Source organism: Ammodytes marinus, assembly GCF_949987685.1.
Source record: "Ammodytes marinus genome assembly, chromosome: 13".
NCBI classification, from domain to species: domain Eukaryota; kingdom Metazoa; phylum Chordata; class Actinopteri; order Uranoscopiformes; family Ammodytidae; genus Ammodytes; species Ammodytes marinus.
Window position 1 is genome coordinate 17,423,781 of NC_137217.1, and position 24,762 is coordinate 17,448,542.

Below are 24,762 nucleotides of genomic sequence, written 5' to 3' on the forward strand. Positions count from 1 at the left end.
GGATGAGTCCGCCTACAGGTGGGAGATTGACCATCTAGTGACCTGGTGCAGCCAGAACAACCTGGAGCTTAACGCTTTAAAAACAGTGGAGATAATTGTGGATTACAGGAAGAACCCGGCCCCACCCGTCCCCATCATCCTGTCTGGCTCCCCAGTCGACTCTGTGGAGTCCTGCCGCTTCCTGGGCACCATCATCAGCCAGGACCTAAAATGGGAGCTGAACATCAGGTCCCTCACCAAAAAAGGCCAGCAGAGGATGTTCTTCCTGCGCCAGCTGAAGAAATACAACCTGCCAAAGACTATGATGGTGCACTTCTACACTGCCATCATTGAGTCTATCCTCACCTCATCCATCACTGTCTGGTACACTGCAGCTACGGCTAAGGACAGGAGCAGACTGCAGCACATCATACGCTCTGCTGAGAAGGTGATTGGCTGCCACCTTCCATCCCTCCAGGACCTGCACAGCTCCAGGGCTCTGAGGCGGGCAGGCAGGATTATGGCCGACCCGTTCCATCCTGGTCACAGACTTTATGAGTCTCTCCCCTCGGGCAGGAGGCTGCGGTCCATCAGGACCAAAACCTCCCGCCACTTGAACAGTTTCTTCCCCTCTTCAGTGGGGATCCTTAACAGGTCCAGAGACCGCCTCCCCCACTGACTGACACTGACACTGACTCAATTCGTAAATGTTTACACATTTTAAGTATCTTTACCTTAGTTTTATTCTATTTTATACTATTTTAACTTATCACTTGTTTATATATTGTGCATATTTGATATATTACAGTCACTGTTCGTTCATTGTTTATTGTCTAACTGTATGCACCTTATTCACCAAGACAAATTCCTTGTTGGTGTAAAACCCTTCTTGGCAATAAAATCCTTTCTGATTCTGATTCTGATACCCCAAACCTTCACTCCCTTCCTGGTTCCACTCAACCACCCCCACCCCGAAAGGTCACCCACGTGCAGCCCATTAAGTCTCTTATTCCATTTTTTGGGGGGAGACTATAAAGATAGCCTATAGAGAATATAATAATACAGTGACATTCCACCGTAACCTTCGAGTCTGTTCAGTACTAAGCTGAGATGGCATTCCTGTCCGATCCCCGTGAACGTTTGCATGGATATCAGTCTCCTCTGCACAAGGCCTTCGGAGGAGCCATGCTGCAGAAAAACAGAAAGTTGCGGGGATGTTGCTTGCCTTGCTGTGACCTCTAGTGACCCCTATACATCAAACCTCATGACACCACCGGTGATGGAGGAGGCAAGGAGTAAACTCTGGAGGCGTAGAATCATGTGCATATGGGTATGTGTGTGTGTGTGTGTGTGAGTGTACTTTAGTCAGGCCTGGGCATCCTTTGCAGCCATATTGAAGAAAGAACCTCAAGTAGTACCAGTTTTGACTATGAGTTTTGAGTGAGTTTTTTTCTTGCATTATTATTATATATTTTTTTAAATCAACCTAACGTCAATTGGAAAATATGCTATTTCCCTCTGTCCCGACCGAAAACCATGTTCAATTAAATGTTTTCCTTTAACTAACGGGCAAGTGAGCGATGACTCTTGAATCCTGCACCGGCAGACAGGCGTGTTGCCTCTCAAAAAGGTAGGTTGTGTAGGTGGGTATATATGTTGGATTTATTCCTGTATTCCTCTACTATATTCCCACACTCGCCATTATCATGTCTTCTTTGATTTTCAGAGAAGCATAAAAAGGCCCCAGAATGACCCCGCCAGAGATTTTCTTTTTCTTTTTTTCATGTTTCCCCGCACATGGCGGCGTGCAAAACAATTTGATTTGCGGCCCTTTAACGCGCCCGGAGTATCTGTCAAATGTTCTCATGAATCCAGGGGGCTCGATAAATAAAAATGTAATGTGAGCACTGCTTTGTTTCCAGGACACACACACACACACACACACACACACACACACACACACACACACACACACACACACACACACACGCGGCTCTACCCTAAATCTGTTTTCCAGGAACCTTGAATGTATCCTTGTGTTTTTTCCCTCTTCTATTTCACCCCACAGGCCAAATATGAAGTGATGCGTGATAAAATGCAGCTTTAATCACGGAAACAACAAATGCATAATGTACGTATAATTGCAATTAAATACATTTCACTTTGAAGAAGACTTTCACACACTGAAAAACAAACAAAAACACATTTGGTAAAAGTTAAATTGGTAACACTTTACAATAAGGTACACAAAATTGTAGTACCTACTACATAGGTATGTGTTACCTACTACATAGGTTTTTTGTGTTACCTACTACATAGGTTTTTTTTGTGCTACCTAACACATAGGGTTTTTTTGTGATACCTACATAGGTTTTTTGTGTGCTACCTAACACAGGTTTTTGTTACCTACTACATAGGTATGCACTACCTAACACATATTTTTTTTTAGTATTACATAGGTATATGTTACCTACTACATAGTTTTTTGTTTGTGTTACCTACTCAGTAGCGGCCTTACCTATGTTTCACCCGTTTCAATTGAAACGGGCCCCGCCCTCCGGGGGGCACCCGACTCAATTAATAATGCTTGTGCATGCTACCAGGCAGGGGCGGCCTTAACGATCTGGGGGCCCGTTTCAAGACCTAGAATGGGGCCCCCCACTTTTTTTATTTTTTTTATAAATAATGCTGGTGCATGCTCGCCACAAAAATAGATAAGATTGTGGAATCCAGTTGGTTCATAGACGGATTATGACATAATGGGCCCCTCCACTCCTCCCTATCCAGTCAGGTACACTGACTTTTACGCACAGACACATACAATTATAGTAGCGGCCTTACCTATGTTTCACCAGTTTCAATTGAAACGGACCCCGCCCTTCGGGGGGCCCCCGGCTATTTATTTATTTATTTATTTTTGGCATTTTAAAGCTTTATTTGATAGTAAATAGTTGAAATGGGGAGACAGAGAGAGAGGGGGGATGACCTGCAGTAAAGGTCCACGGGTCGGATTTGAATCCGCGACCACTGCAACGAAGGCCGGAGCCAAAATGGTACACGCTCTATCCACTACGCCACCGGAGCGCCCCGGCTATTTTTTTATAAATAATGCTTGTGCATGGTACCAGGCCCAGGGGCCCTAAGCCAGAGATACTGATAGTAACTTTACATGTTGCATTGTCAAAGAGCTCAATCATGTAAATAACAGGGTCCAAAAAGGAAAAGCCTAAATATAAGTAAAGTAATCATCATGGGCCCCTCAACTAGTAGAGGAGAAATACAAAAGCAAGTCCAAAACAACAGCATTATTAGCTCTGTCTTATGGGCTTCTAAGGCCCCCCACACACATACAGGAATAAGCTTTCTATGTGTACATTTTATACTGTTCATAAAAAGTAGCTATCCACCCTTTATTTGTTTAAATGGGCCCCTCCATCATTAATGTTCCTTCTGCAGCTCAAGATTTGATTTAACCTTTACATTTTCCTCTCAAAGTCCACCAGATTGATGCATTTTACTTTAAAAGGTACACATTTTCTCCCAGGGGCCATGCCCCCGGACCACCCAATAAGGACCAGGGTCCCTCCCAAAGTATCCCAAGATCCTGTGAGAAACACTGACTTCCTTAATATGTTTTGCCAGTAATTATATGTATCTGTGTGGAAAAGGCAGTGACCCTGACTTGATAGGGAGGAGTGTGTGTGTGTGTGTGTGTGTGTGTGTGTGGGAGGGTGGGGGGGGGCTTTAAGAGCCTGGGCCCAGGGGCCAATTATCTCATAATCCGTCTATGAACCAACTGGATTCCACAGTCTTAAGCTGAGAACACACCGGGCGCGTTGGCGCTTTGGGCCAAAGCGACCAACGCGCCCGATCTGGCGCTTGGTCATTTTGTGTCAAAAAGTGGTTCAACGCGTCCCTCCAACGCTTCGCAGCTAGTCTCCCCCCCATATATTTATTCCCCTAATCAACCATGGCTGCGATCAGAACCGACCCGACACAACAGCGATCATGTCCGCACAAAAACAACAACAACACGGCCAACAATTGTGCCAAAAGACAAATAAACAGCAACTGAACGGAACAAATAGCCTTAAAACAGATTCACGCCACTCGGAAATGAACACAAACAGCAAGGCAGCACCATACCAAACACATTTACAGCAGCATTGTGTGCAGGGCAGTAGAAAATAAAGGCAACTAGCCTACATTACCCTACCTGGCTGTGACAGGGGACCGTGGCTGGCGTAGATATAGGCATAAACACCGGTGCTTCACTGTACTCTTTGTGAAAGTTCCCCGGACTAAGCCGTTATGTTTGGCTTCATTATATGGAGGTGGTGGCCGCACACAACCGGGTGAGTTAACTAATGCTATCCGACCGGCGCTAACTTGGTTTATCGGCTAATGCACAGCCGCACATATTCACTGAATTAACCAGGAAGCCCATTCTCCTGATTCACTTTCCCTTCTTGTAATCCCGAGCGGCTTCATACAGCACCAGGCAGCCAGCCGTAAATACATTTCCTACTCGGTGTTTGCCTCTGTGTTGTCACGGTCTCGCAAACACAGGGGTGATTATTTGCTCCTCCATTTTGTCTGAGATTTGTCTGTCCTCCGGCTCTCTGCCAGTGACGACGGGTCAAGCTCACCGCTGATTGGCCAACGCGGCTAAACGTCACGCGCTGGAGCGTTGAAAGTTCAATTTTTTCATCTTTTTTTGACGCTTTGCTGGCGCGTTGACGCTTTGGTAACGCGCCCAAAGCGTCTAAAGCGACGCTTTGCCGCGGCCAACGGATCCTCGCGCCTAAACCAATGGTTCCCTATGCAAAAATAGGATTTTTCAACGCGCCCACCACACCCAAAGCGCCCGGTGTGTTCTCACCTTTATCTATTTTCGCAGCGAGCATGCATGTGTTAGGTAGCAGAAAAAAACCTATGTAGTAGGTAACACATAGCCTACCTATGTAGTAGGAACTACAATTTTGTGTACCTTATTGTAAAGTGTTATCGTTAAATTATATAGTTTGTTGTGGTTAAACGTCTTACATTATCACCTACAATATAAATATTTCCACAGTACAGATAAGGTTATAGCATGGTAATTGAAATATTTGACTGCTAGCAGGTTTTGCCTGCTTGCTTCCCAGATGTCTCTTGTTGTCTCAGAAACAGACGGCGAACGTGTCTCTCCTGCTCACAGCTCACCCCGACAACGTCTTGCGTCTGCATTCGTTCAAAACAAGCAGCCAAATGTGGCTTTATGTCCGTACAGCTGAGAGACATAAATCATTATGTAGTTGCAGTAAAAAAAACATTTATTTATTATTTTTTAAATATTGGAGTCCCGAGTCACAGCATCAGTCTTCAGTTTCTATTTAATCAAATATTGAACATGGTTCGTTTGTTTTTCTTTTCTCTCTTTGTGTCATTGTTCTGTGCGCATTTTAATCTTTGCTTTGTTTATTTCTATACCATAACGTATTTGCAATTCCTGTTGTTTTCCTGAGGACCCCCTCGAAAACGAGATGCTGCATATCCAATAACATTTTGAAATTAAATTAAAATGTTTATTAATAATAATAATAATAATAATAATAATAATAATAATAATAATAATAATAATAATAATAATAATAATAATAATAATAATAATAATAATGCGGTGACTTCGGTCATTTGAATAAATAACCATCCTGGGAATGAGCTATGCTGGAATTTGGTTGCACTTATATTAAATTAAATTAATTTCTAAGGCCGTTATTTTTCAGTTATTTTATTTTTAAGGATAACATGACGCTACAGGCTACTAGGATGTTGTTCTCTCACGTAGTATGTCCTCTATTCAGATGGCATCTTTACAAATTAAACTTGGTTAAAATGCACAGGTAAACGCAGTCAAATAATTAAAAGAAAAATAAAACAATGTGATGATAGTGAATTATTATAGACACCAACCCTGCCAGAGAAAGACTTGTTCACGCGGTAGGTTGCAGTCAGAAAGAAAGGTATGACACTGAATAGGATTTCTGCTGAATGGCACACCCACTCACCTCAGCAAACAATTAATCCTATGTAAAAAGCTTCTCCATTCTTTTCTTAACCCCTTACCAAGTCCATTCCTCTTCTCTGTTCTTTTCTTTGCGAGTAAAATCCATTTTTGCACATAAAAAAGTAACAGCATTTCGTCTTTGGATTGATGTCTGATTTATTATCGAATAAGTGGGCCAAATACAGCTTTGTGGCCGTGCGTTTCATCAGTGCTCCCAAAATAAATCTCCCAAATTTCCAAATTAAACAGAATATTCTCCTATACAGCCCATACCATAGAGAGTAGTGGCTGTCCTCTTCCCTGCAATGTATGATCTAAGGGAGTGTTAGATGGTTTAAATGTGTTCTTAGGGCAGGGAGCTGTCAGACCTTTTGGCGAGAAAGATTGATCACACGCAGGCTACCAAGGCTCTTTGTTTAGAGCCTGAGCAATAAACAGGCATCAGCTCCCCACCTTTCCTCTGCTTCGCACTGCTGTGGCAAATCATTTCTCCTCTCTGCTACGTTATAACCAATAATGCTGAGGTGTATGGATAATGGCTTAGGTCCACATAAACCCTGTAGGTGAAATAAAATAAATGAAATGGGATGTGGGGCAGGGAGCTATAGACAGTAACATGGTGACCGTTAAATAACCAAAATGCTTGAATATTGTTTAGTTTTTTCCAGATGTCATAATAATATATAGCCTATGTATTAATATAATGATTTAGTCTGGTTAAGTAGATATCAAAATACACCAACATTTGATGAACGCAAAATAAACTAATAAACAACCCTCGTTTGTGTGTGTGTGTGTGTGTGTGTGTGTGTGTGTGTGTGTGTGTGTGTGTGTGTGTGTGTGTGTGTGTGTGTGTGTGTGTGTGTGTGTGTGTGTGTGTGTGTGTGTGTGTGTGTGTGTGTGTGTGTGTGTGTGTGGTGGGGGAGGGTTGGACATGTTGACATGTTGTAGGATGTCTGCTTCCCTCTCTCTCCCAGCAAACCTCGAAGAGAGTATCCTCAAGATTAACGCCTTGGCACCTTTATACTATCTATGCTTGGCACTGATAACGACAGTGGGCGTCACGAGCAATCCAAATATGACTGCTGAAACGGCTCGTGGAGTGCCACGCTGGGAAAAAAACGCACATACACCCGCGTACACCCGCACGGCAGCCAGACGCGGACGCGCAAAGTAAGGCAAGGCGTTTTAGGTGCATTTTCGGGGGGTGTTGAACGAACTGCCCCCAACCCCCCCCACACCTAAAAAGAAAAGTGTTAATAAACCAAGCCCTGCCCCCGGAATGAGGCGTTACCCCTCAGACTTTCTCGATCAATCACAGGGGACAGTGGCTTCTTTTGATAAAAAACCCAAATTGTCATTGGGCAGATGCAATCATGTGACAAGCAGCACGGGCTATTTCCAACCAGGTCCTCGTGAAAGCAATAGTTTATGGCAAAGACGTCTCCATACGACTATATCCAGTTTAGGATAGTGTATGGAAATAAACTGTTTATTAATCTGACTTGACAAAAAAAAAATCAGCGAGTGTTTTTCCCCAGACAAGAAGAAGGAGATGAATTACGAATTTGGGCAAGAAAGTGGTTTTATCAACAGCCAGCCGTCGCTCGCTGAGTGTCTTACATCTCTCACTAACCCTGGCGGTGATGCATTTCAAAGTTCATCAATCAAGAGCTCGGCGCTTTCACAGTCGACACTGATTCCTCCTCCCTTTGAGCAGATCATCCCCGGCCTGCACCCGGGCATCCACCCACGCCACCACCGCTCAAAGCAGACGCTGAAAGGCTGTAGCAGCAGCAACCCGCTGCAGGCTGCGTCCCTACCCCCGGAGTACCCGTGGATGAAGGAGAAGAAAAGCATTAAGAGACACCAGACCTCCGCTTCTGCTGCTGCGACAACGACTGACTCCTCACCACTCTACTTCTCCCCCCAAGGCAAGGCACTGATGATTAATAACCACCACGCAAAAACGGCTCCTCATTGTCTGAGGATTCTCCCCTCTGCAAGTAGAGCATGCATGCCCGGGCCTTGTACAACGTCGTGGGCGTCCCTATACACCTTAGAATAGGATTTTGATTTAAGAATGCCTAATCTCATCAAGTAACGCACTGACTTGTGATGCAGTGTAAGAGTGTTAACGTTTGACAGTAATGGAGAGTGATAGATTATTCTTACACGGGCCGGCAGCTGGCACGTTCATTAATCTTCACCCTCCGTCCAGTCCTGTCCGCAGACCCATCATATTCTGCCTGCGGCCCATAAATCTTCCCAGTGCCGCTTACTTGGAAAGGCACAAGTTTCACCCCGAGAGCTTGTTTGTCTCCAAACACACACACACACACACACACACACACACACACACACACACACACACACACACACACACACACACACACACACACACACACACACACACACACACACACACACACACACACACACACACACACACACACACACACACACACACACACACACACACACACACACACACACACACACACACGACTATGGTTCCGTTTTGTTTTCGATCGTGATTCAAAACTAATATTTCATTTGATTTGATTTTTCTCAGGTTCACCAGAGGTACCCGAAGGAATTGTTCTTGTTGTTAGTGGTGGTGGTGCATCCCGGAGGTTGAGGACGGCGTACACCAACACCCAACTTCTGGAGCTGGAGAAGGAGTTCCACTTCAACAAATACCTGTGCAGACCGAGGCGCGTGGAGATCGCCACTCTGCTGGATTTAAGCGAGAAGCAGGTGAAAGTGTGGTTTCAGAACCGGAGAATGAAGCACAAGAGGCAGACCCACTGCAAGGAGAACCGGGACAGCGATGGCAAATACGCCCCGTGCCTAGACGACGGGCCGGAGAACGAGTTCGAGCAAGAGGAAGAGGCAGGGGAGGAAGAGGAGGAAGAGGAGGAGGACATAGCAGGCGAGAGGTATTCCCCCCAAAATACCTTGACTTCACAACAGTGTCAGAACGCGAACAATGGGGACAACCAAAGCCCGACCGTTACGCCTTTGAGCAGCGATGAGAAACATCTGACACATTTTCCAAACGCGGCACCCTGCACTGTTCCCATCGGCGTGTCAACAATAGGCCCGGACAATGATCATTCCCCGGGCCTGGAGGTCTCTTTGCAGGATTTCCATCTTTTCTCATCCTCCTACTACTCGTCTTTCTCGCCCAGTTTTTCAGATAACACACAAAGTCCCCTGCCTTTAATGGCGTCGGAAACTTTCGAACTCTTCTCAGAAACACTCACAACTATCGACCTCCAAAACTTGAGCTACTGAAATATGTTTTATTTTTTTATCCAGACACGTTTGTTGAGTTAAAATATCGAAAAAATAAGGTAAGTTAAAGCAGGAACAACAAACCTATAGTAGGCTATATTCAGGCTGCGCCAGTACACAGTTTATTCTTTTATGGATTTTGACTACGGGCAGCAGAATATTTTTTATTGAAATAAAACTTGACATTGATTGGAATAGCAGCGCTATATTGTCCTATTTCTCTGTAAGAATGTTTGGAGTGCTAATTGATTTTATTTAGGCCCATACATTCAAATATAGAAATCCATTTCAGAGCATTGGCCATGGAGAAATGAATGATGCCCATGCATTATTCATAATGCTGAACGGTTTCTTACTGTGCTCAAATAAGGAGTAACTGTTTGATTTAAAATAGAAGCGATATTTTGTAACTTATAGCATAGTATTACCCTCCTGTAGACAAATGAAGACACGTTGAATTTATTATTTCATACTTCCCTAAAAGCAATCAGCAATAACGTTGCCAACACAACGCATATGGAATACAAATACTGTCATTCAAATGTAAAATTGTATGTAGTTGCATCCCAATTTATTTTACTTTTTATTTATTGTATTTATTTTCAACATGGTCCTCAGTAATTACCTGACCAGAAAAAAAGAAAAGGAAAGAAAAAAGGAGATGCATTGCTCCCGCATGTTCAAACATGGAAAAAGAAAAAGTTGAGAGAGTTGCCTAGTCCCAGGCCAAAACCTATGACTTTTCTTGGCTCTCTAATTACATTTTATTGCCTATAAAACTCACAGCACTGAGGGTGCTTCTTTATAGCCTGATCCGCAATGTAATAGGCTACAATCTTTTTGAATTATGCATTACGCCTAAAGCCATTGTGGTTATTCCAAAACTTTTTTTAAATGATTTTATAATTGTTTAAGGTTTATAAACACTATTTGATGTTGCCTAATTTATTATTTAAAATGATTTTGAAAATGCACAAAATAAAAATAAAACAAAGACCCTGGACTAGTCAAATATTATAATGTATTTATTCTATTTATTTATTTATAGTAAATATCTTACACTACTAGTGAGGTTAAAAGTATGTTAAATTTGGACCTAACAGATTTCGTCCCTGATTTAACAACGCATTAAGGAATTCTCTCCAGACCGACCAGTGGCACGAAGGCGCAGGCTAGAAGCGTTTGCAACAATGTTGCTTAACGGCCATTGTAGACGAATGTTTTTTCTTCTTTTCTTTTTTTAGGCTACTGTTATGAAATGTTGAGAAAAAAAATAATCGCAAGGTACGACCCTCATACTGAGATGGTATTAAGTGATGGCAACACATGTGTTTATGTCTGAAAACAAGAAGTAGGCTAAATGTATTAAAAGCAGAGAGGCTGTAAGATCTGGTTTGATGCTAAAGCCACTGAGTTCATTTACATATTTAGAACACACTGTGTCAAACGCACCACAAATCTTTCTCCTAATGGGTTTTCCCCTCGTTGCTAATCATACCCTGCTAGTTCATTTTAATGAGCAAAAAACAAAACAACCCGTGTTTTTTTTACAATTTTTTGTCCTAAACGCAAAGGTTCCACCAGGACTACTGCATTATGCACAATTTAATCATAAGGAAATTACTATTTTAAGGCATTTCATGAGATAATGTCTTCATCAAGTATGTTAATATGAAAGAGTGAGGGCAACACAGCTTTGTTCAGCATGCAGAGTAGTTTACAAACATGTAGAGGGGGAAGGAGCCAATCACAGGGAGAGTTTGTGTGATGACAGACAAGTAGATAGGAGCTTTATGGGGAAACAACCTTGTGTCAGCAGAACCCTCCCTCCCCCCCACACAAACACACACGCACGCACGCACGCGCGCGCGCGCGCACACACACACACACACACACACACACACACACACACACACACACACACACACACACACACACAGGTCAAAGATCAAGCTGGCTTTCCACTTCAATCTGGGAGGAACTACTGCCAGGTCAGGAGGGGGTCAGGTTTTGAATGACCAGAGTTTTGAGGCTCATGAGGAATGTATTGGCTAGTCAAACACCTTTGGGCAGGAAGTGACATAAGAAAAGGTGTTCAGAAATAACAGTGGGTAGGTAGAATATTTCATACAGTTTAATTTTGCAAGAAGAAGCAAAAATGGGATTGTGATACTGCATGACGATCAAGAGTTTTCTCTGTATGAATCTGTAACATATTTTCCTATCTGCTTGATAACAACACCAACATAATAAATATTATGATGTTATGTTAACCTCTCCAAAGGGCTGAAACTGAGAGAAATATACATTTTTGGAGAAGAATCTGCCAAACCACCACCTGCGGCTATATAGTCAAAGCTCTGAAGGTCTTCACACATGTCTGTACTTTCTCCCCTACAACAGGATATACAGTTCAAAGGATGGGTCTCTTCTGCTGTGGCTGCTTGTCAGAAGATGACTAATGAATGACTGACACCTTTATAAACAATATGACAACTGGCTGCTTTCACTGAATACACCAGGAGGCACGGCTTTCACTTGATGTAAGGTTTTTGTTTTTGGTAACTCTTGCTGCTGGTGCTGTGTTTGTCACCGATTGTATTATATTACATGTATGTAAACTGTTGAAATAGTGTCAACAGATGAGATTCAAATTATTCTTAAATTAGAAATGTATACAGCCAGACAGTGCAGTTGAAAGAGCACATCCACAGACTCCTTTACACCTGACTCCAGAATAGGTTGACATAATTGCCTTTCCAACTGTTAATGATCCCTCTTAAGATTTACATTGTTGACATATTCATAAACGCAAAGTGTTTTGCATCAATGTTAAAAAAAGGAGAATCATTTTTAAAAAGACATTCCGAATGTGTCCAGTGAGTCAGTCACAGCAAAGAGAATAAAGTGCGAGAGAAATATTATCTGGAATCAATCAAAGATATGATCGTGCTTTATGCCGTTGACTTTAATAGCCTGTAAAGACCCGTGGCTCCATTAAAGCATCAAGTCCCGTCATCAGTAGCAGTCAAAAATAGTTGGCCTGCTGCAATATGAACGCACACATACAGAAGCATGCAGGCACACTCACCATCTGATAGGCCTATAAACGTCTGTGCCGCTGTTGAACAACAGGCGGAATGTGAGAACTTTGTGGTCAGTGATAAATAATTTTCATATTAACTTCCGTGTGTGTGAGCCCGCGGCTACTGCTGCTTCCGTGTCATGTGAAGTTCCCCCTCCGTCGGACCGTCCATCGCTGCCACTGCCAGGAACAAACTCTCATAACAATGCGTGCGATTACCGAGGAGCTAACGACGCTCATTTCAGGTAATAGTAATATTTCATAGGCTAAATGAATGAAGACCTATAAACATATACATGCGGGTTGTTTCTGTGCTTTTGCGTGGCTTTTGTTGCACGGAGTCCACTTCTAGAACAGACCGTTTTTGAGAAAGAGGAAGCACAGACTCAATATTCAATGCTACATGTTGTCAACGCTTCTCACTCCTGCTTTTAAGTAGCAAACAATGCGTCATTTGATGTCCATTCTGCAAACAGTGTGTGTGTGTGTGTGTGTGTGTGTGTGTGTGTGTGTGTGTGTGTGTGTGTGTGTGTGTGTGTGTGTGTGTGTGTGTGTGTGTGTGTGTGTGTGTGTGTGTGTGCGTGCGTGCGTGCGTGCGTGTGTGTGTGTGTGTGTACTGAGCCATTTAACCGTATATGAAAGCACCACAATCACAATTGTGTGACTTGGTTTTTTGTTGGTTCAGATCTTGAGCATTTCCTCTGCAATGGACTAAAAGGGGAAAGTCTAAGCAAGAAGGTGAAAGAGAAGAGGGAAGCCTTCATCAAACGGATTAAAGAGGTCAAATTGGGGTACGTTTTGTTTTGGTTGTATTGGATCAATATGTCATTTGTTTTGGTTATAAAATGTGTCACTCAAGCTAGTATTCAAAGAGTCTTGTGCAAAATGCGAAAAATAAAAACATTGATAACAAACATTAACTTTTTCCCCCACCAACAGTTTCCCACATGAATTCAAGGACAAAAGTGAGTGGTCGTATTCATAATTATCCAGAGGTTTATTTTCCAACCGGTGGTTTCCAACCTGCACCCACACACAAGTTCACGAGATGAGTCAATCAAGTATGTAAGGAGACAACTTCAGGTGTATCATCTCGTTCTAAAAAATTAAGATTATCAACATGCTTTTTTATTCTGTTGAAAATGCTGCATCGATTTATCTCCTCCAGCTTTTGACACTCTTGAAAACTCTTCAAATTAACTGCTCACGACTCACAGATACACACAACAGGTTGGGAACCACTGTGTTACACCATAACATCCACCATTACCACACAGCACCGTTTCCTCTTCTAGGTGGGTATGACTCGGACGAGGAGGAGGATGTTGACAGCAACAACGATGGAGGGTCGCTGCAGTCAGAGCGCACAGACAAGGACGAAGAGGCTTGCGAAGGTAAGCCACAGGCCACTTAGTGGACGTCCAAAGTTGACTCACTAACTGCTAACAGGCTGTGGCTTAAAGTCTAGGAGATTGCACCCTGGCATGAAAATATACAGACAGATCTACGAGTGATCTCTTCGGAGAAAGTGGCTTTGAGTGACACTATGAGAGAGACATTCCAACTGTAACTTGGCAACATACTAGGGAAGCAATTTAGTGGCACAACTGCGACTCCCACCACCTCCTTCACCCCCACCCCTTTGACAGCTAGAGCATGCTTTATTGCTCTCAGCCACAGGCTAGGGACTGCAAATTACTGCCATGGCTTTAGTCTGAGAAACAACATCACTCATACCTTTAGCTTTTACACTCCACTATGGCAATCTATGCAATATTTTGTATTTGCTTTTCGAAAAAGAGTATCAGGGAAATCCTTGTGAAATGGTGATTAGGGGTCTGGGGTTTATGGGCTGTAAGCAGCTGCCAGCTTTATGGCTGCTTCTCACACAAAGCAACTATGACACAACATTTGCATTGAAGTGGCACACTGCAAGAGGAATCTCCTCCAGTGAGAAGCAAAACATTCCTAAGTGGAGTCAGTGTCCATGCTCCGTCCTTATTATTTTAAAGTTCCGACAAATACATAACAAAGTTAGCTAGAAAACCATCTGTTTATGTTTTAATATTTTAAAAGCAGATGTAATCTAACTTGGAAAAGACGATGGGTTTAGAGAGAACACTAAAGCCTCGTTGTGGGGTTTCCTCAACTCTTTCTCCAGGTGCCAATCAGTCGCCTCCGGTGGCAGCTCAGGACCTGACGTCTGTCTTTAAGGCGGGAAATCTGGAGAAGCGCAGAAAGGGTGGGTGCTATGCCAATAAGATGCATAAGACAGTGTTGTTGTTGTTTTCCAAGGAGAGGCTTTCCCATACATCTAAATTGTGATTCCTATGAAATGTATTAATGTTATATCTCGACTGACAAGGTCCTCCTCAGGCAAAAAAACAACCTATCCATGTGAGCAAAAAAGCAGGCTATTTAAAATAAATTACATCGTAGTATGCAATTAGGCTACCACATGTGACCAAATAACAACCAAAACAATTTACTATACATTTTAAAGACACATTAACAAAACATCTTCATTAATTTTTTTTCTGCATTTTTCACAGTTATTTTGTAATTGCACATACCATGCACGGATCAAATTGCCCTGCGAAAATGAATAATTTTATAATATTGCTGTTGGTTTCCCCTTCACAGATCACAGCTTTTTTGGCAACGAGTGGCAGAAGAGATGGTGCGCTCTAAGCAATCACACGTTCTATTATTATGGCAGTGAAAAAGGTGCTTTGATTTGTTTCTCTTTCATCCCAGTTTTCCACAGGAAAAAAATCACGTAATTGTCACATACTTTAAATGTGTGGATATTTGGTGTTCTACTTTTGTTCCCCATTGCACTTGTTGTGTCTCAATCGTTAATTATGATGTCTTCATTTCTTGTAACCAGACAAGCAGCAAAAGGGGGAGTTCAGTATCGATGGGTATACTGTCAAAATGAACAGCGCCTTACGGAAAGACGCAAAGAAAGACTATTGCTTTGAAATTTCGGCTCCAGACAAGCGAGTCTATCAGGTGCGCTTGTCTCTTGGTGACAGTTGATGCATTGCCGTTCTGAATGTACCTCCTGAATTGAAAAACAAATGTGGACTTGAGATGTGCCGTGCTTAACCTTGGAAGTGCGTGTACACATGCTTCAATCATTTATTTTATTTTGAAACCTATTCATTTCTTTGACACTGCTACCTTTTGCAATGGCTCAACATGACACGCATGTTTGAAAAGTCTAAATGAGTGGCTTTCCCATGTGGAACATTTTACTATGCATAGATGCAGTATTATTTGTTTATGTTAATTAATATATGTAGAAATGCATATTGCACTGACTGCAGTTCTCATTTCTCTCCTCTTTCATCGCAGTTTTGTGCGTCATCAGCGAAAGAGGCGGCGGAGTGGGTCAAACAGATTGACTTTGTTTTGAAAGGTGCAAACTGTCGAGCATGGAAAGACTCTTAATCAAGCTCTTACAATGTCAGAATAAATGGAAACCCCAAACAAACATAATTATCTTTAATATTGCCAAATACCCTGCTCGTGTGTGCAAATCAAGAGATTCTGTGTGCATGCCTAAGACAAACTACAGTGTTTGTTTGTCCCCTTGTTTGTCCCCTTGTTTGCAGATATGTCGGGCATCATCCCTGAAGATGAAGAGGAGGAACAGGAAGTGTACGATGATGTTGGACCTATAGGAGATGAGTCTGAGCCGATCGACGAAGACATCTATGAAGAGCTGCCAGGTTCCACCAAGTGTTCAAGCCCATACAGCACAACATGCATACCTATCTTTTAATATTCTTTTTTTAATTCAAATGATTTATTGTTTGCCATTGTATATTTCCCTGTACACTAGTTAGACCAGGGGTGTCAATCTAATTTTTACAAAGGGCCCCTCTAGGAAATGAGAATCACACTAAGGGCCAGATGTAGTTTACTGACATGCCTTTAATTTAATCCAAAAAGTAAAAAACACATATCATATGTAGTATATAACCTGCCTACATACAAGGGCATAGGCTAGGATTCGTTTCAACATTGTGAGGGACTAATTAGAGGCGGTGGCCCTGGGAGTGTCCCCCCTGAATTTTTTTAGCGTAAAACACTTAATTTCCCGCATTCTGGTTAATTTTTATCCATCAATTTGTGCCTTTTCTGCATCAATGTATAGTGGAAATGTATTTTTCTCTGAAAAAAGACAACATTCAGGTTTCTGCTGACGCATATAATGGAATATTATGCTGTAAGGCTCTCAGGCAATCATTGCTTTTCAATATTTATTCTCCTGGATTGTTAAAAACGTTCTGCATCTTCAGAACATATCACATGTTTTGGGTAGTTTTCTTTTTAGGAATCATGACTCACTGCTCATGACGCAGCACCAGTGTTAACTATTTATGACACTTTACATTGGTAATGAAATGCCAAGCAGCCACCATTGGCAATGAAAAGGGTGGGCTATCAGCAGCTAGCTAACATTAGTTAGTTAGCTAGCTTAAGTGTATCTTAAGGCAAAAGTTAGAAACCAGATAATGTTAGCATTCATCCTTAGACACAATCATCAATATTGGCATGTTATTTAGCCACATAGATTGGCCTTTTTACAGCCCTTAGAAAACTGAAATATTTTCTTAGATGCCAGTTCATCAACTCATGGCTTGAAATCCCGAGCCGTGCAATCTCAACCGTTGGGAGCATGCGTCACTTGCATGCAGAAATGCTTTTTTATAGTACCTAAAATGATATGCGGGCCAAAGATCGAGAGGGGCCTGATTTAGCCCACGGGCCTTGAGTTTGACACATGTGACAGAGAATATTAACCACTAATAGATCGCACTTTTCCATTGATGTTTTTCCTTGTTTCTCCAGAGGAGGACATCCCCATGCCAGCAAAGTCTCCTCCAAAGGTGGAGCCAGTGAGCAAACCTGCTCCTCCGGCTGCTGCAGGTACACCAAATAGAAACTTGCATCAGGTTTGAAGAGTGCTGGATATTTTGTTTGTGGATTAGAGTTTAGTATCCTTCACTACACATACACACACACACGCACACACACACACACACACGCACACACACACACGGACCATTCTGACACACTCTTTTTGTTTGTGGTTGTGAGCAAACTCAACCCTCTAAGCCACAGTTGAGAAGAAACTAAATTGGGGGCACTCGTCGCGTAGTGGTTAGAGTGCCCCCCTGATCAGGCTCAGTCATCTTCACAGCAGACCCGGGTTCGAATCCGGCCGGGTCGTTCTCTGCATGACATTCCCCTCTCTGCCCCATTTCATCTCTTTCGCTCCTAAACTGCAATAAAGGAACAATGCCCAAATGAATCTATAAAAAAAAGAAGAAACTAAATCTAAAGGGGAAGTTTCTGTTAACGAGCGCAACTGAAAGTTTATGCAATGCAGGAAATAACTTTCAGCCAAATTAGTAACTTCCTTTTTGTCATACTAAAGTTCTGTATAAAACAAACATAACCATACTTTACCATTTTCTTCTAGCAAATATTACATGCATACAATACATAGTTTGTTCAAATGCAAACGAACAATGGCTTTACAATATTATAGATTATTTCAATGTAATCGATTTATTTGAATATATATTTTTCATTAATCATTTAGTCTACAAAATGTGAGTAACTTCCCAGAATCAAAGATGATGTCCTCAGATGTCTTATAGAGACACATTGGAGAAGTTAGTGTCCATCAAATAAATGTACCAATTGTATACTTAAACTGAAAATTAAATTGAACAGAGATATAGCTAGGTCCTGTTTTTTAGTTTTGTTTTCTGAGTTGTTCCTAGAGCTGTTTCACCTTCATCCACAATTTGTTTTATTTTGTCCCAGGGGTGAGCCTCTCCTCCATCTATTTAGATCAATGCATTGTGGAAGTGTGAACATTCCACAAACTCAAAACCTGCTTAGGATTGTTATTTAGTATGAACTTGGCTCACAGCTACTGTCTGCTTCCAATTCGATTTTTGGCTCTACACTGCCTCCTGTTGGTTTTGCTGCACTCAGACAGTTGCTGCGGTGTCAGACCTGTGTAATTAAAATGGATAAAGAAAGCACACATCTTCATACTTGATCCTCTTCCCCATCCAGTTGATAAGAGCACAGACTACCCCAACTACTACCAGGGCTTATGGGACTGTGTAGGAGACCGCCCAGATGAGTTGTCCTTCAGACGAGGAGATGCCATCTACATCCTGAGCAAGGTATGGTTAAGGGAGACCTGCTTGTCAGAGGTAAAATGGTGATGTGTCCCTTGATGCATGGATTAGCTCAAATTAACTGCGATGCAAAAGTGGGCACATGAGGTATGTATTCAGAGGGGTTCTGCTGGTCTCTTGCTAGACCACCTAAAGTGAGTTATTTCTAGGCCCTCAGAGGGAACTGACTGTTCACATCCTTTACTGGCAGCATTTGGCCCATGGCCGGGAGGTGGACAGGGCTCTTTTTTCTCTCTGGCACTGTGAATGGGATTAGTTGTGTCACAACGGAAACTGTTTTTAGTGCTGCTGGCGGAGGCTGGGCTTAGCTGGCACACGGGGCCATTCCATCACTTCCATCTGGACTGTTTCAGCAGGCTGCCTCTGCTGCCATGCCAGGCGGTGAGCGGCCCACACACCTCTCAGGCGTCTCTCTCACCTCGACAAATAGGAATGTGTGTTCTCAGGAAGCCCAGGTTCAGTCCGCCACTGCATTCAGAGCAGGTGAGGACGTGTAGTGAACGCACAATTTCCGAGGCTTGTCGCCGGGGTGTGGGTGCCAGGTATTGAGGGCTGAGGGGCCGTTCTTTACCTTAAACTAGAAAGGAGCTATTTTGTGCTTAACTGGTTCGTATGAACTGGAATTGTATTTTGTTATGATGCATTTAAAAAGTTTGTTTTCAACAGTTTCCAGGAAATAAGTCAGGGAGTTTTATACTTTTACAGATGCATGTTGAACCTGTCGTTTGTGTATTAAAATAAATCCATTAATACAATTGTGTGTTGAAAGGTGCAGAGAGCATAGTAAGGTGAAACATATTGTTGTTAACCACCCGGGTCAGTTTCCAGATTCAAGTCTGCCATCTAGTGGCACATTAAAGACATGAAGACTTAAGGTGCTTTCACACCTAATAGTCCAGACATAGGTCCGAACCAAGGTTAATTTTTTGGTCCACTGTCCAAGGTCCGCCTGTTTAGTCCTTGAATGCCCCCTTAAAAGGTGACTGATTAGCTCCACAAGATTATAGATTATTATATAATTAATTTTCATAAATAATAAGTTAGTCAAATATGTAATGCTTAGTCTATATATGTCATACAATAGTGAGAAATGCCCATTGTTTTTTTTGATAGGGTGAAAATGATGGATAATCAAGATAGTCTATTTTCTGTTGACCAGCTAATTAATGAATTGATCCAGCACTAATGGAAGGAAATAAAGCACCAAGCAGCCAGGCCCATCTCTGCTCAATGGCCAAATGCCTGTTTATTACTCCCTGCTCATGTGGGGAAAAGGACCAAGAATCAAGTTGCCCTTTCATTCAGACTGGGAGCTGCCATTAGCTGAAACCTTGGTGTTGGGGGTTGTGGCCTGCTGCGAGGGGCAATGACCATAAAACCTGTCTGGACTGCAGCAGCCAGCTGCAGCTAAAGGGACAGTCAGATCTTTCCTCCTCCCCCATCCTCTCCTTTCTCCCTCCTCCCCTGCCGTCCCTCCCCCATTCCACGGGCCAGAAATAGCTATAGTGTTACAGCTGCAAGACCCCCCAGTCAGGATTGATTATAGGGCCTGACTAGGAGTGAGGGAGAGTGTTGTCCGGATATAGTGCTAACCCTAACCCCCCCCCCCCCCCCCCCAGTTCAAGTCACAGCACATAAAACTAATCGAGAGATGTAACATCTCACTTAACTTAAGTGGCTCGATGGGTTGATAAAATGCGAACACGGCCCAAACAAGATGCTGCGGCTGCTGCCGTCGTCCTGCAGATCTTTTTAACTCATCACTCGTTGTACAATGATGCTTGTGAAGCGATGCAACAGCTGTGGAAGTAATCCTACACTATTAATGATCAGTTTAGGGTGTTTTGTATCAATGTGTATGTTGTGTGTCGCAGTGTGTGGTGCCTTCCACTACACTGCGTATGTTCTCTCGTGTTGTGTCCCACACTCAGTCAAGCATGACTGATTTGTCAGCCAGAAGTGCAGAATGAGGTGTTGCTGTTTTCAAACGCTGGCTGCAGGAAGTCATAATGCACACACACACTCGCACGCACGCACGCACGCACGCACGCACGCACGCACACACACACACACACACACTTTTTGTAAGTTTCTTGCGATATTTAATTTGCTGTTAATGACTTACTTAATACAATTCACAGCACAAACATAACACACACACATACATACAAACATACATGAAAGTATGTAATCTTTACAGAAATCATATATTTACCCAAATTATTATTATTATTCATATTAAATAATTCATCATAGTGCAGGACATAAAATATTTACAAAAAGGAGTCAGTCTTTACTCATGAAGTCGAAGACAATCACAACTCAGTATCCCATATCTTTCTAGTTGCCATAGTTCCCCATGATTATATCAAATATTTTAGCTCTACCTTTTTTAAATCATTCTCTCCTGTAATTAATAATGTCTAATAAAATAAATAAATTAACTCGGAATCAATGTCTTTGGGGAAAAAAAGGTTTTTGACAATTCAATCAAAACAACAGTATTAAGCAATGGGCTGCGATGTTGAAAGCCCAAAATTATATTAAATGGTGATAAATGTAAACATATATCTTCCACCTCCTCAGCACAAAATCTACCGACATCATTATCAGCTATTTTCCATATTTTCAGTATTTTTTTTCCTGTGGGCAACATCTTGTAAAACGATTGGAGTTGGAAAACCCAAAGATAAGTAGAATAAGATGGCTGGTAAATAAACCTAAACATCTTCTACCAGGGGAGAGGAAAATCCAAAACATTTTCCCAATATATTTTTAAAGGACAACAATAAATGATACATATCAGAATTAATTTTACATTTCCCCAACCATTTAAAACTTCTAATAGACGGGCAACAAATTCCTACCTTATTTTGTGATTTGTTGATCATAGTTTTCCATAATACTAGGAACGAGCAATCGAGCACTTTTTATCTGACACAGCGAGCAGCCCATCAGTAGACAACTGCCAATGGTATACGGTCATGCCTGAAAAGATTCATACCCCCGGCAAATTTTGACTTAAACTTACTTTTATTCAACAAGCAGGTTTTTTTTTTAATTGGAAATGACACAGGATTCTCCCAGAAGATAATACGACAATGTACAAGAGGCATCATTGTAAAAAAATAAAATAAAAATTTGCTTTTATTTACATTTGAACAAAAAGTGACATGTCCAAAATTATTCATATACCCTTCTCAATAATCAATAGAAAAAGTATTTATTGGCTATTACATCAATCGAACACTTCCTCTAATTGCTGGACAGCTTTTTGTATGTCTCCCCTAGTATTTTTGCCCATTCATCTTTAGCAATGAGCTCAAACTCTTTCAGTTTGGAGGGTCTCACTGCCATCACCCTGATCTTTAGCTCCCTCCACAGATTCTGAATTGAAGTCAGGACTCTGGCTGGGCCACTGTAAAACGTTTATGTAAACAGCATTTCGTTGTTTTGGTACAATGACAAATAAATCATCTTGAATCTTGAATGTGTTTGTCCTCTAACCATTTATTTTACCACTTTTCAAAAATACCAGTGGAGACATGCAAAAAGCTGGCCAGCAAGTGTTTGATTGATGTAATAGCCAATAAGGGCTTTTCTATTGATTATTGAGAAGGGTATGAATAATTTTGGACATGCCACTTTTTGTTCAAATGTAAATAAAAGCTGATTTTATTTTTTTTTCTACAATGATGCCTCTTGTACTTCGTCTTATTATCTTCTGGGAGAGGCCTGTGTCATTTCCAATTAAGAAAAAACTTGCTGGTTGAATAAAAGTAAAATAAAAAATAAAAGTTTTTAAGTCAATTTGCCAGGGGTATGAATAATTTCGGGCTTGACTGTATATGCATCACCATTGTTACTGTACCCGTCTTGGATTTAATGCTACCATATGATTACTCTCCTCCATTGCTCTCTCCTGGGAATAACTGGACACAGATGTGCCCCCCCCCCCACCCCCCCCCACCCAGTACCTGAGTTTCAGAGTGGATTTTAATACATTATGCAGGTTCCTATTGCTTGTCAGAACGGAATCTCCAGTGTTAATTCATGGCCTGGGAAGTCTTTGATGTGAGGTCAGGCTCTTGGCCAAATAGAGAGAGAGGGGTATTCTCCTCTCGTCTCAGATCACTTCTCACAGTGTCCCTTCTCAAATCTCAGCAGGCTGACAGCCATTTGGAGCTATCACTTGGCAGGCTGTGACAGATTTATGTGTGATGTCCTCTATGCGCACAGAGTGCAGGGAAGTGTGTGTGTGTGTGTGTGTGTGTGTGTGTGTGTGTGTGTGTGTGTGTGTGTGTGTGTGTGTGCGCGCAGTCTCAAAAAAGGACAGCGGGTAAAGATGCAGGACAGGTAACAGTGGAATGTGAAATTGCCAATGGGATGTAGGTTGTTTTTGTTGTGGGATTTGAAATACAATTTTAGGGCAGTGTAATGCTTTTATTAGAGAACCAGTGGTGGTGAGGTGACAGGAAATGAGGGAGGGAGACATGACATGCAACAAAGGTCCCCGACCAGACACAAAGCGGAGATGTTGTGGTTTGTGGTTGGCGTCCCAAACCTATGCCACCAGGGTGCCATATCCTTGCTTATTATGACTTTATCTGTTTGGCTCAAGGTCTCCAGAACAAAGGTTTTGTTTTCTCATAAACATTGCTGCTCTCTGGGCCTACGGAGCGTTCCCATCAGACAACATTTAGAAAATGTTAAGATAAACTTTGTAAGGAATTGAAGGTGACATTTAAAAGTTTGCTGCTACATGAATCAAAAACGCATCCCATCACGTCACCTTCTCACCGTCTCCACTTTTTTCCAGGAGTACCAGAGCTTTGGCTGGTGGGTCGGCGAGAAGAACGGGTTGATAGGAATCGTCCCCAAAGAGTACCTGTTGGAGCTTTATGCCCTATAAATACACGCCATGTAAGTAGCCAAGACCTTAACATTACACTGAGTTTACTGTGTTAACATGGCGTAGTTTTACACTTGCTCATAACAAAACCAGAGGATAAAAATGTAGACCTTGACTTAATCCACTATTTTAACTTGTCCTTTTCAGGCTCATTCCCTCCCATATCCACTGTAAGAAGCTGATGATTTCATATGACTGAAAACTATATTTAGGAGAATTATTGTTTTTACAGCATCTGCACTTAGCACTGCTTGTTTGTATTTATTTTCTATCCAAAATACGTTTTTTTCCTCACCATTTCATGCTCTGATATTAGCACATTTGGCAATTGTAAATGGCAAGATTAATAAAGATTTAAACACATCTGTTTATAAGAGCTTTTTTCAACCTGCAGGTTAAGCCACAAGGTGGCAATAGAGTCACTTTAGAGGTCATATATCACCTCATTAACTGAGATGCTCAAGGCCAAAATACCAATTTGTTCGCAATGGGACACACATTTTGATATGATAATTACAGACTGGGATGAGAAAGGAGAAAGAAAGTTAATAGCAGATATTATTTTTTTAAGAACTGACTGAAAGGTTAGTCGAAATATTTTCTGGGGGAAATAAATCAACAACATGCATGCATTCCTGGACATAAAGAAGAAGTGGGTGTAATCATTCAGCCCACTGAATCACATAACTTGCCCTCTGTGACGCTGTGCAGTTGACATCAGGCCACTGTCAATATCAAATCATGAATGCCCACCAAATATATGTACACAACCTCTCGGATGAATGAAACTTATGTGTTTATTTATTTTTTAGAATGGGTTTATTAGTCTGGTCAGCACTTTTATTTCCAAGCTTCAAAGGGACACTGGGTTATTTTTATGGCACCTGGGAGACTTTGCTGGGCAGAGGATCACAGCGTAGCAGATGGTTGGCTGAGCTGCGTGCCTGAGTGAAATGGCTGAGGTGCACAAATAAGACAGCCAGCCACACCGATAGCAGGGATGCTTATCACCCTCTGAGGGGCTGTTTGACAGCAGGCGAGGTGGAGTCAGTTGGGCACATCCCGCTGAGGTTACACACATACTGTACATATCTTTTTACAGTCTCCTCGCTGAAATTCCTTCTACAGGGATTTTATCTTGGAGGGCAATGTGCTTCTTTTTGGTCCGCTGCAGACAAAAGAGTGTGTGGGAGCGGGGAGCTTG

The 24,762-nt window shown here is 42.1% G+C and overlaps 2 protein-coding genes across 2 annotated transcripts; both read left to right on the top strand.

Annotated features, from left to right (window-relative positions):
• Window positions 1-7,583: 7,583 nt before the first annotated feature.
• Window positions 7,584-9,329, top strand: hoxa2b (homeobox A2b; the record flags this gene model as incomplete). Its single annotated transcript, XM_080039508.1, has 2 exons — window positions 7,584-7,962; window positions 8,604-9,329. 2 exons carry the CDS (start codon window positions 7,584-7,586, stop codon window positions 9,326-9,328), a joined length of 1,104 nt encoding a protein of 367 aa, XP_079895634.1. The 3' UTR covers window position 9,329.
• A 3,239-nt stretch (window positions 9,330-12,568) lies between these two features.
• skap2 (src kinase associated phosphoprotein 2) lies at window positions 12,569-23,893 on the top strand. Its single transcript, XM_080039495.1, has 13 exons — window positions 12,569-12,658; window positions 13,099-13,204; window positions 13,353-13,378; window positions 13,709-13,807; window positions 14,575-14,655; window positions 15,057-15,140; window positions 15,304-15,428; window positions 15,774-15,837; window positions 16,034-16,150; window positions 17,277-17,354; window positions 18,519-18,631; window positions 23,466-23,569; window positions 23,706-23,893. Exons 1-12 carry the CDS (start codon window positions 12,619-12,621, stop codon window positions 23,556-23,558), a joined length of 1,026 nt encoding a protein of 341 aa, XP_079895621.1. The 5' UTR covers window positions 12,569-12,618; the 3' UTR covers window positions 23,559-23,569; window positions 23,706-23,893.
• The last annotated feature ends 869 nt before the right edge of the window (window positions 23,894-24,762 follow it).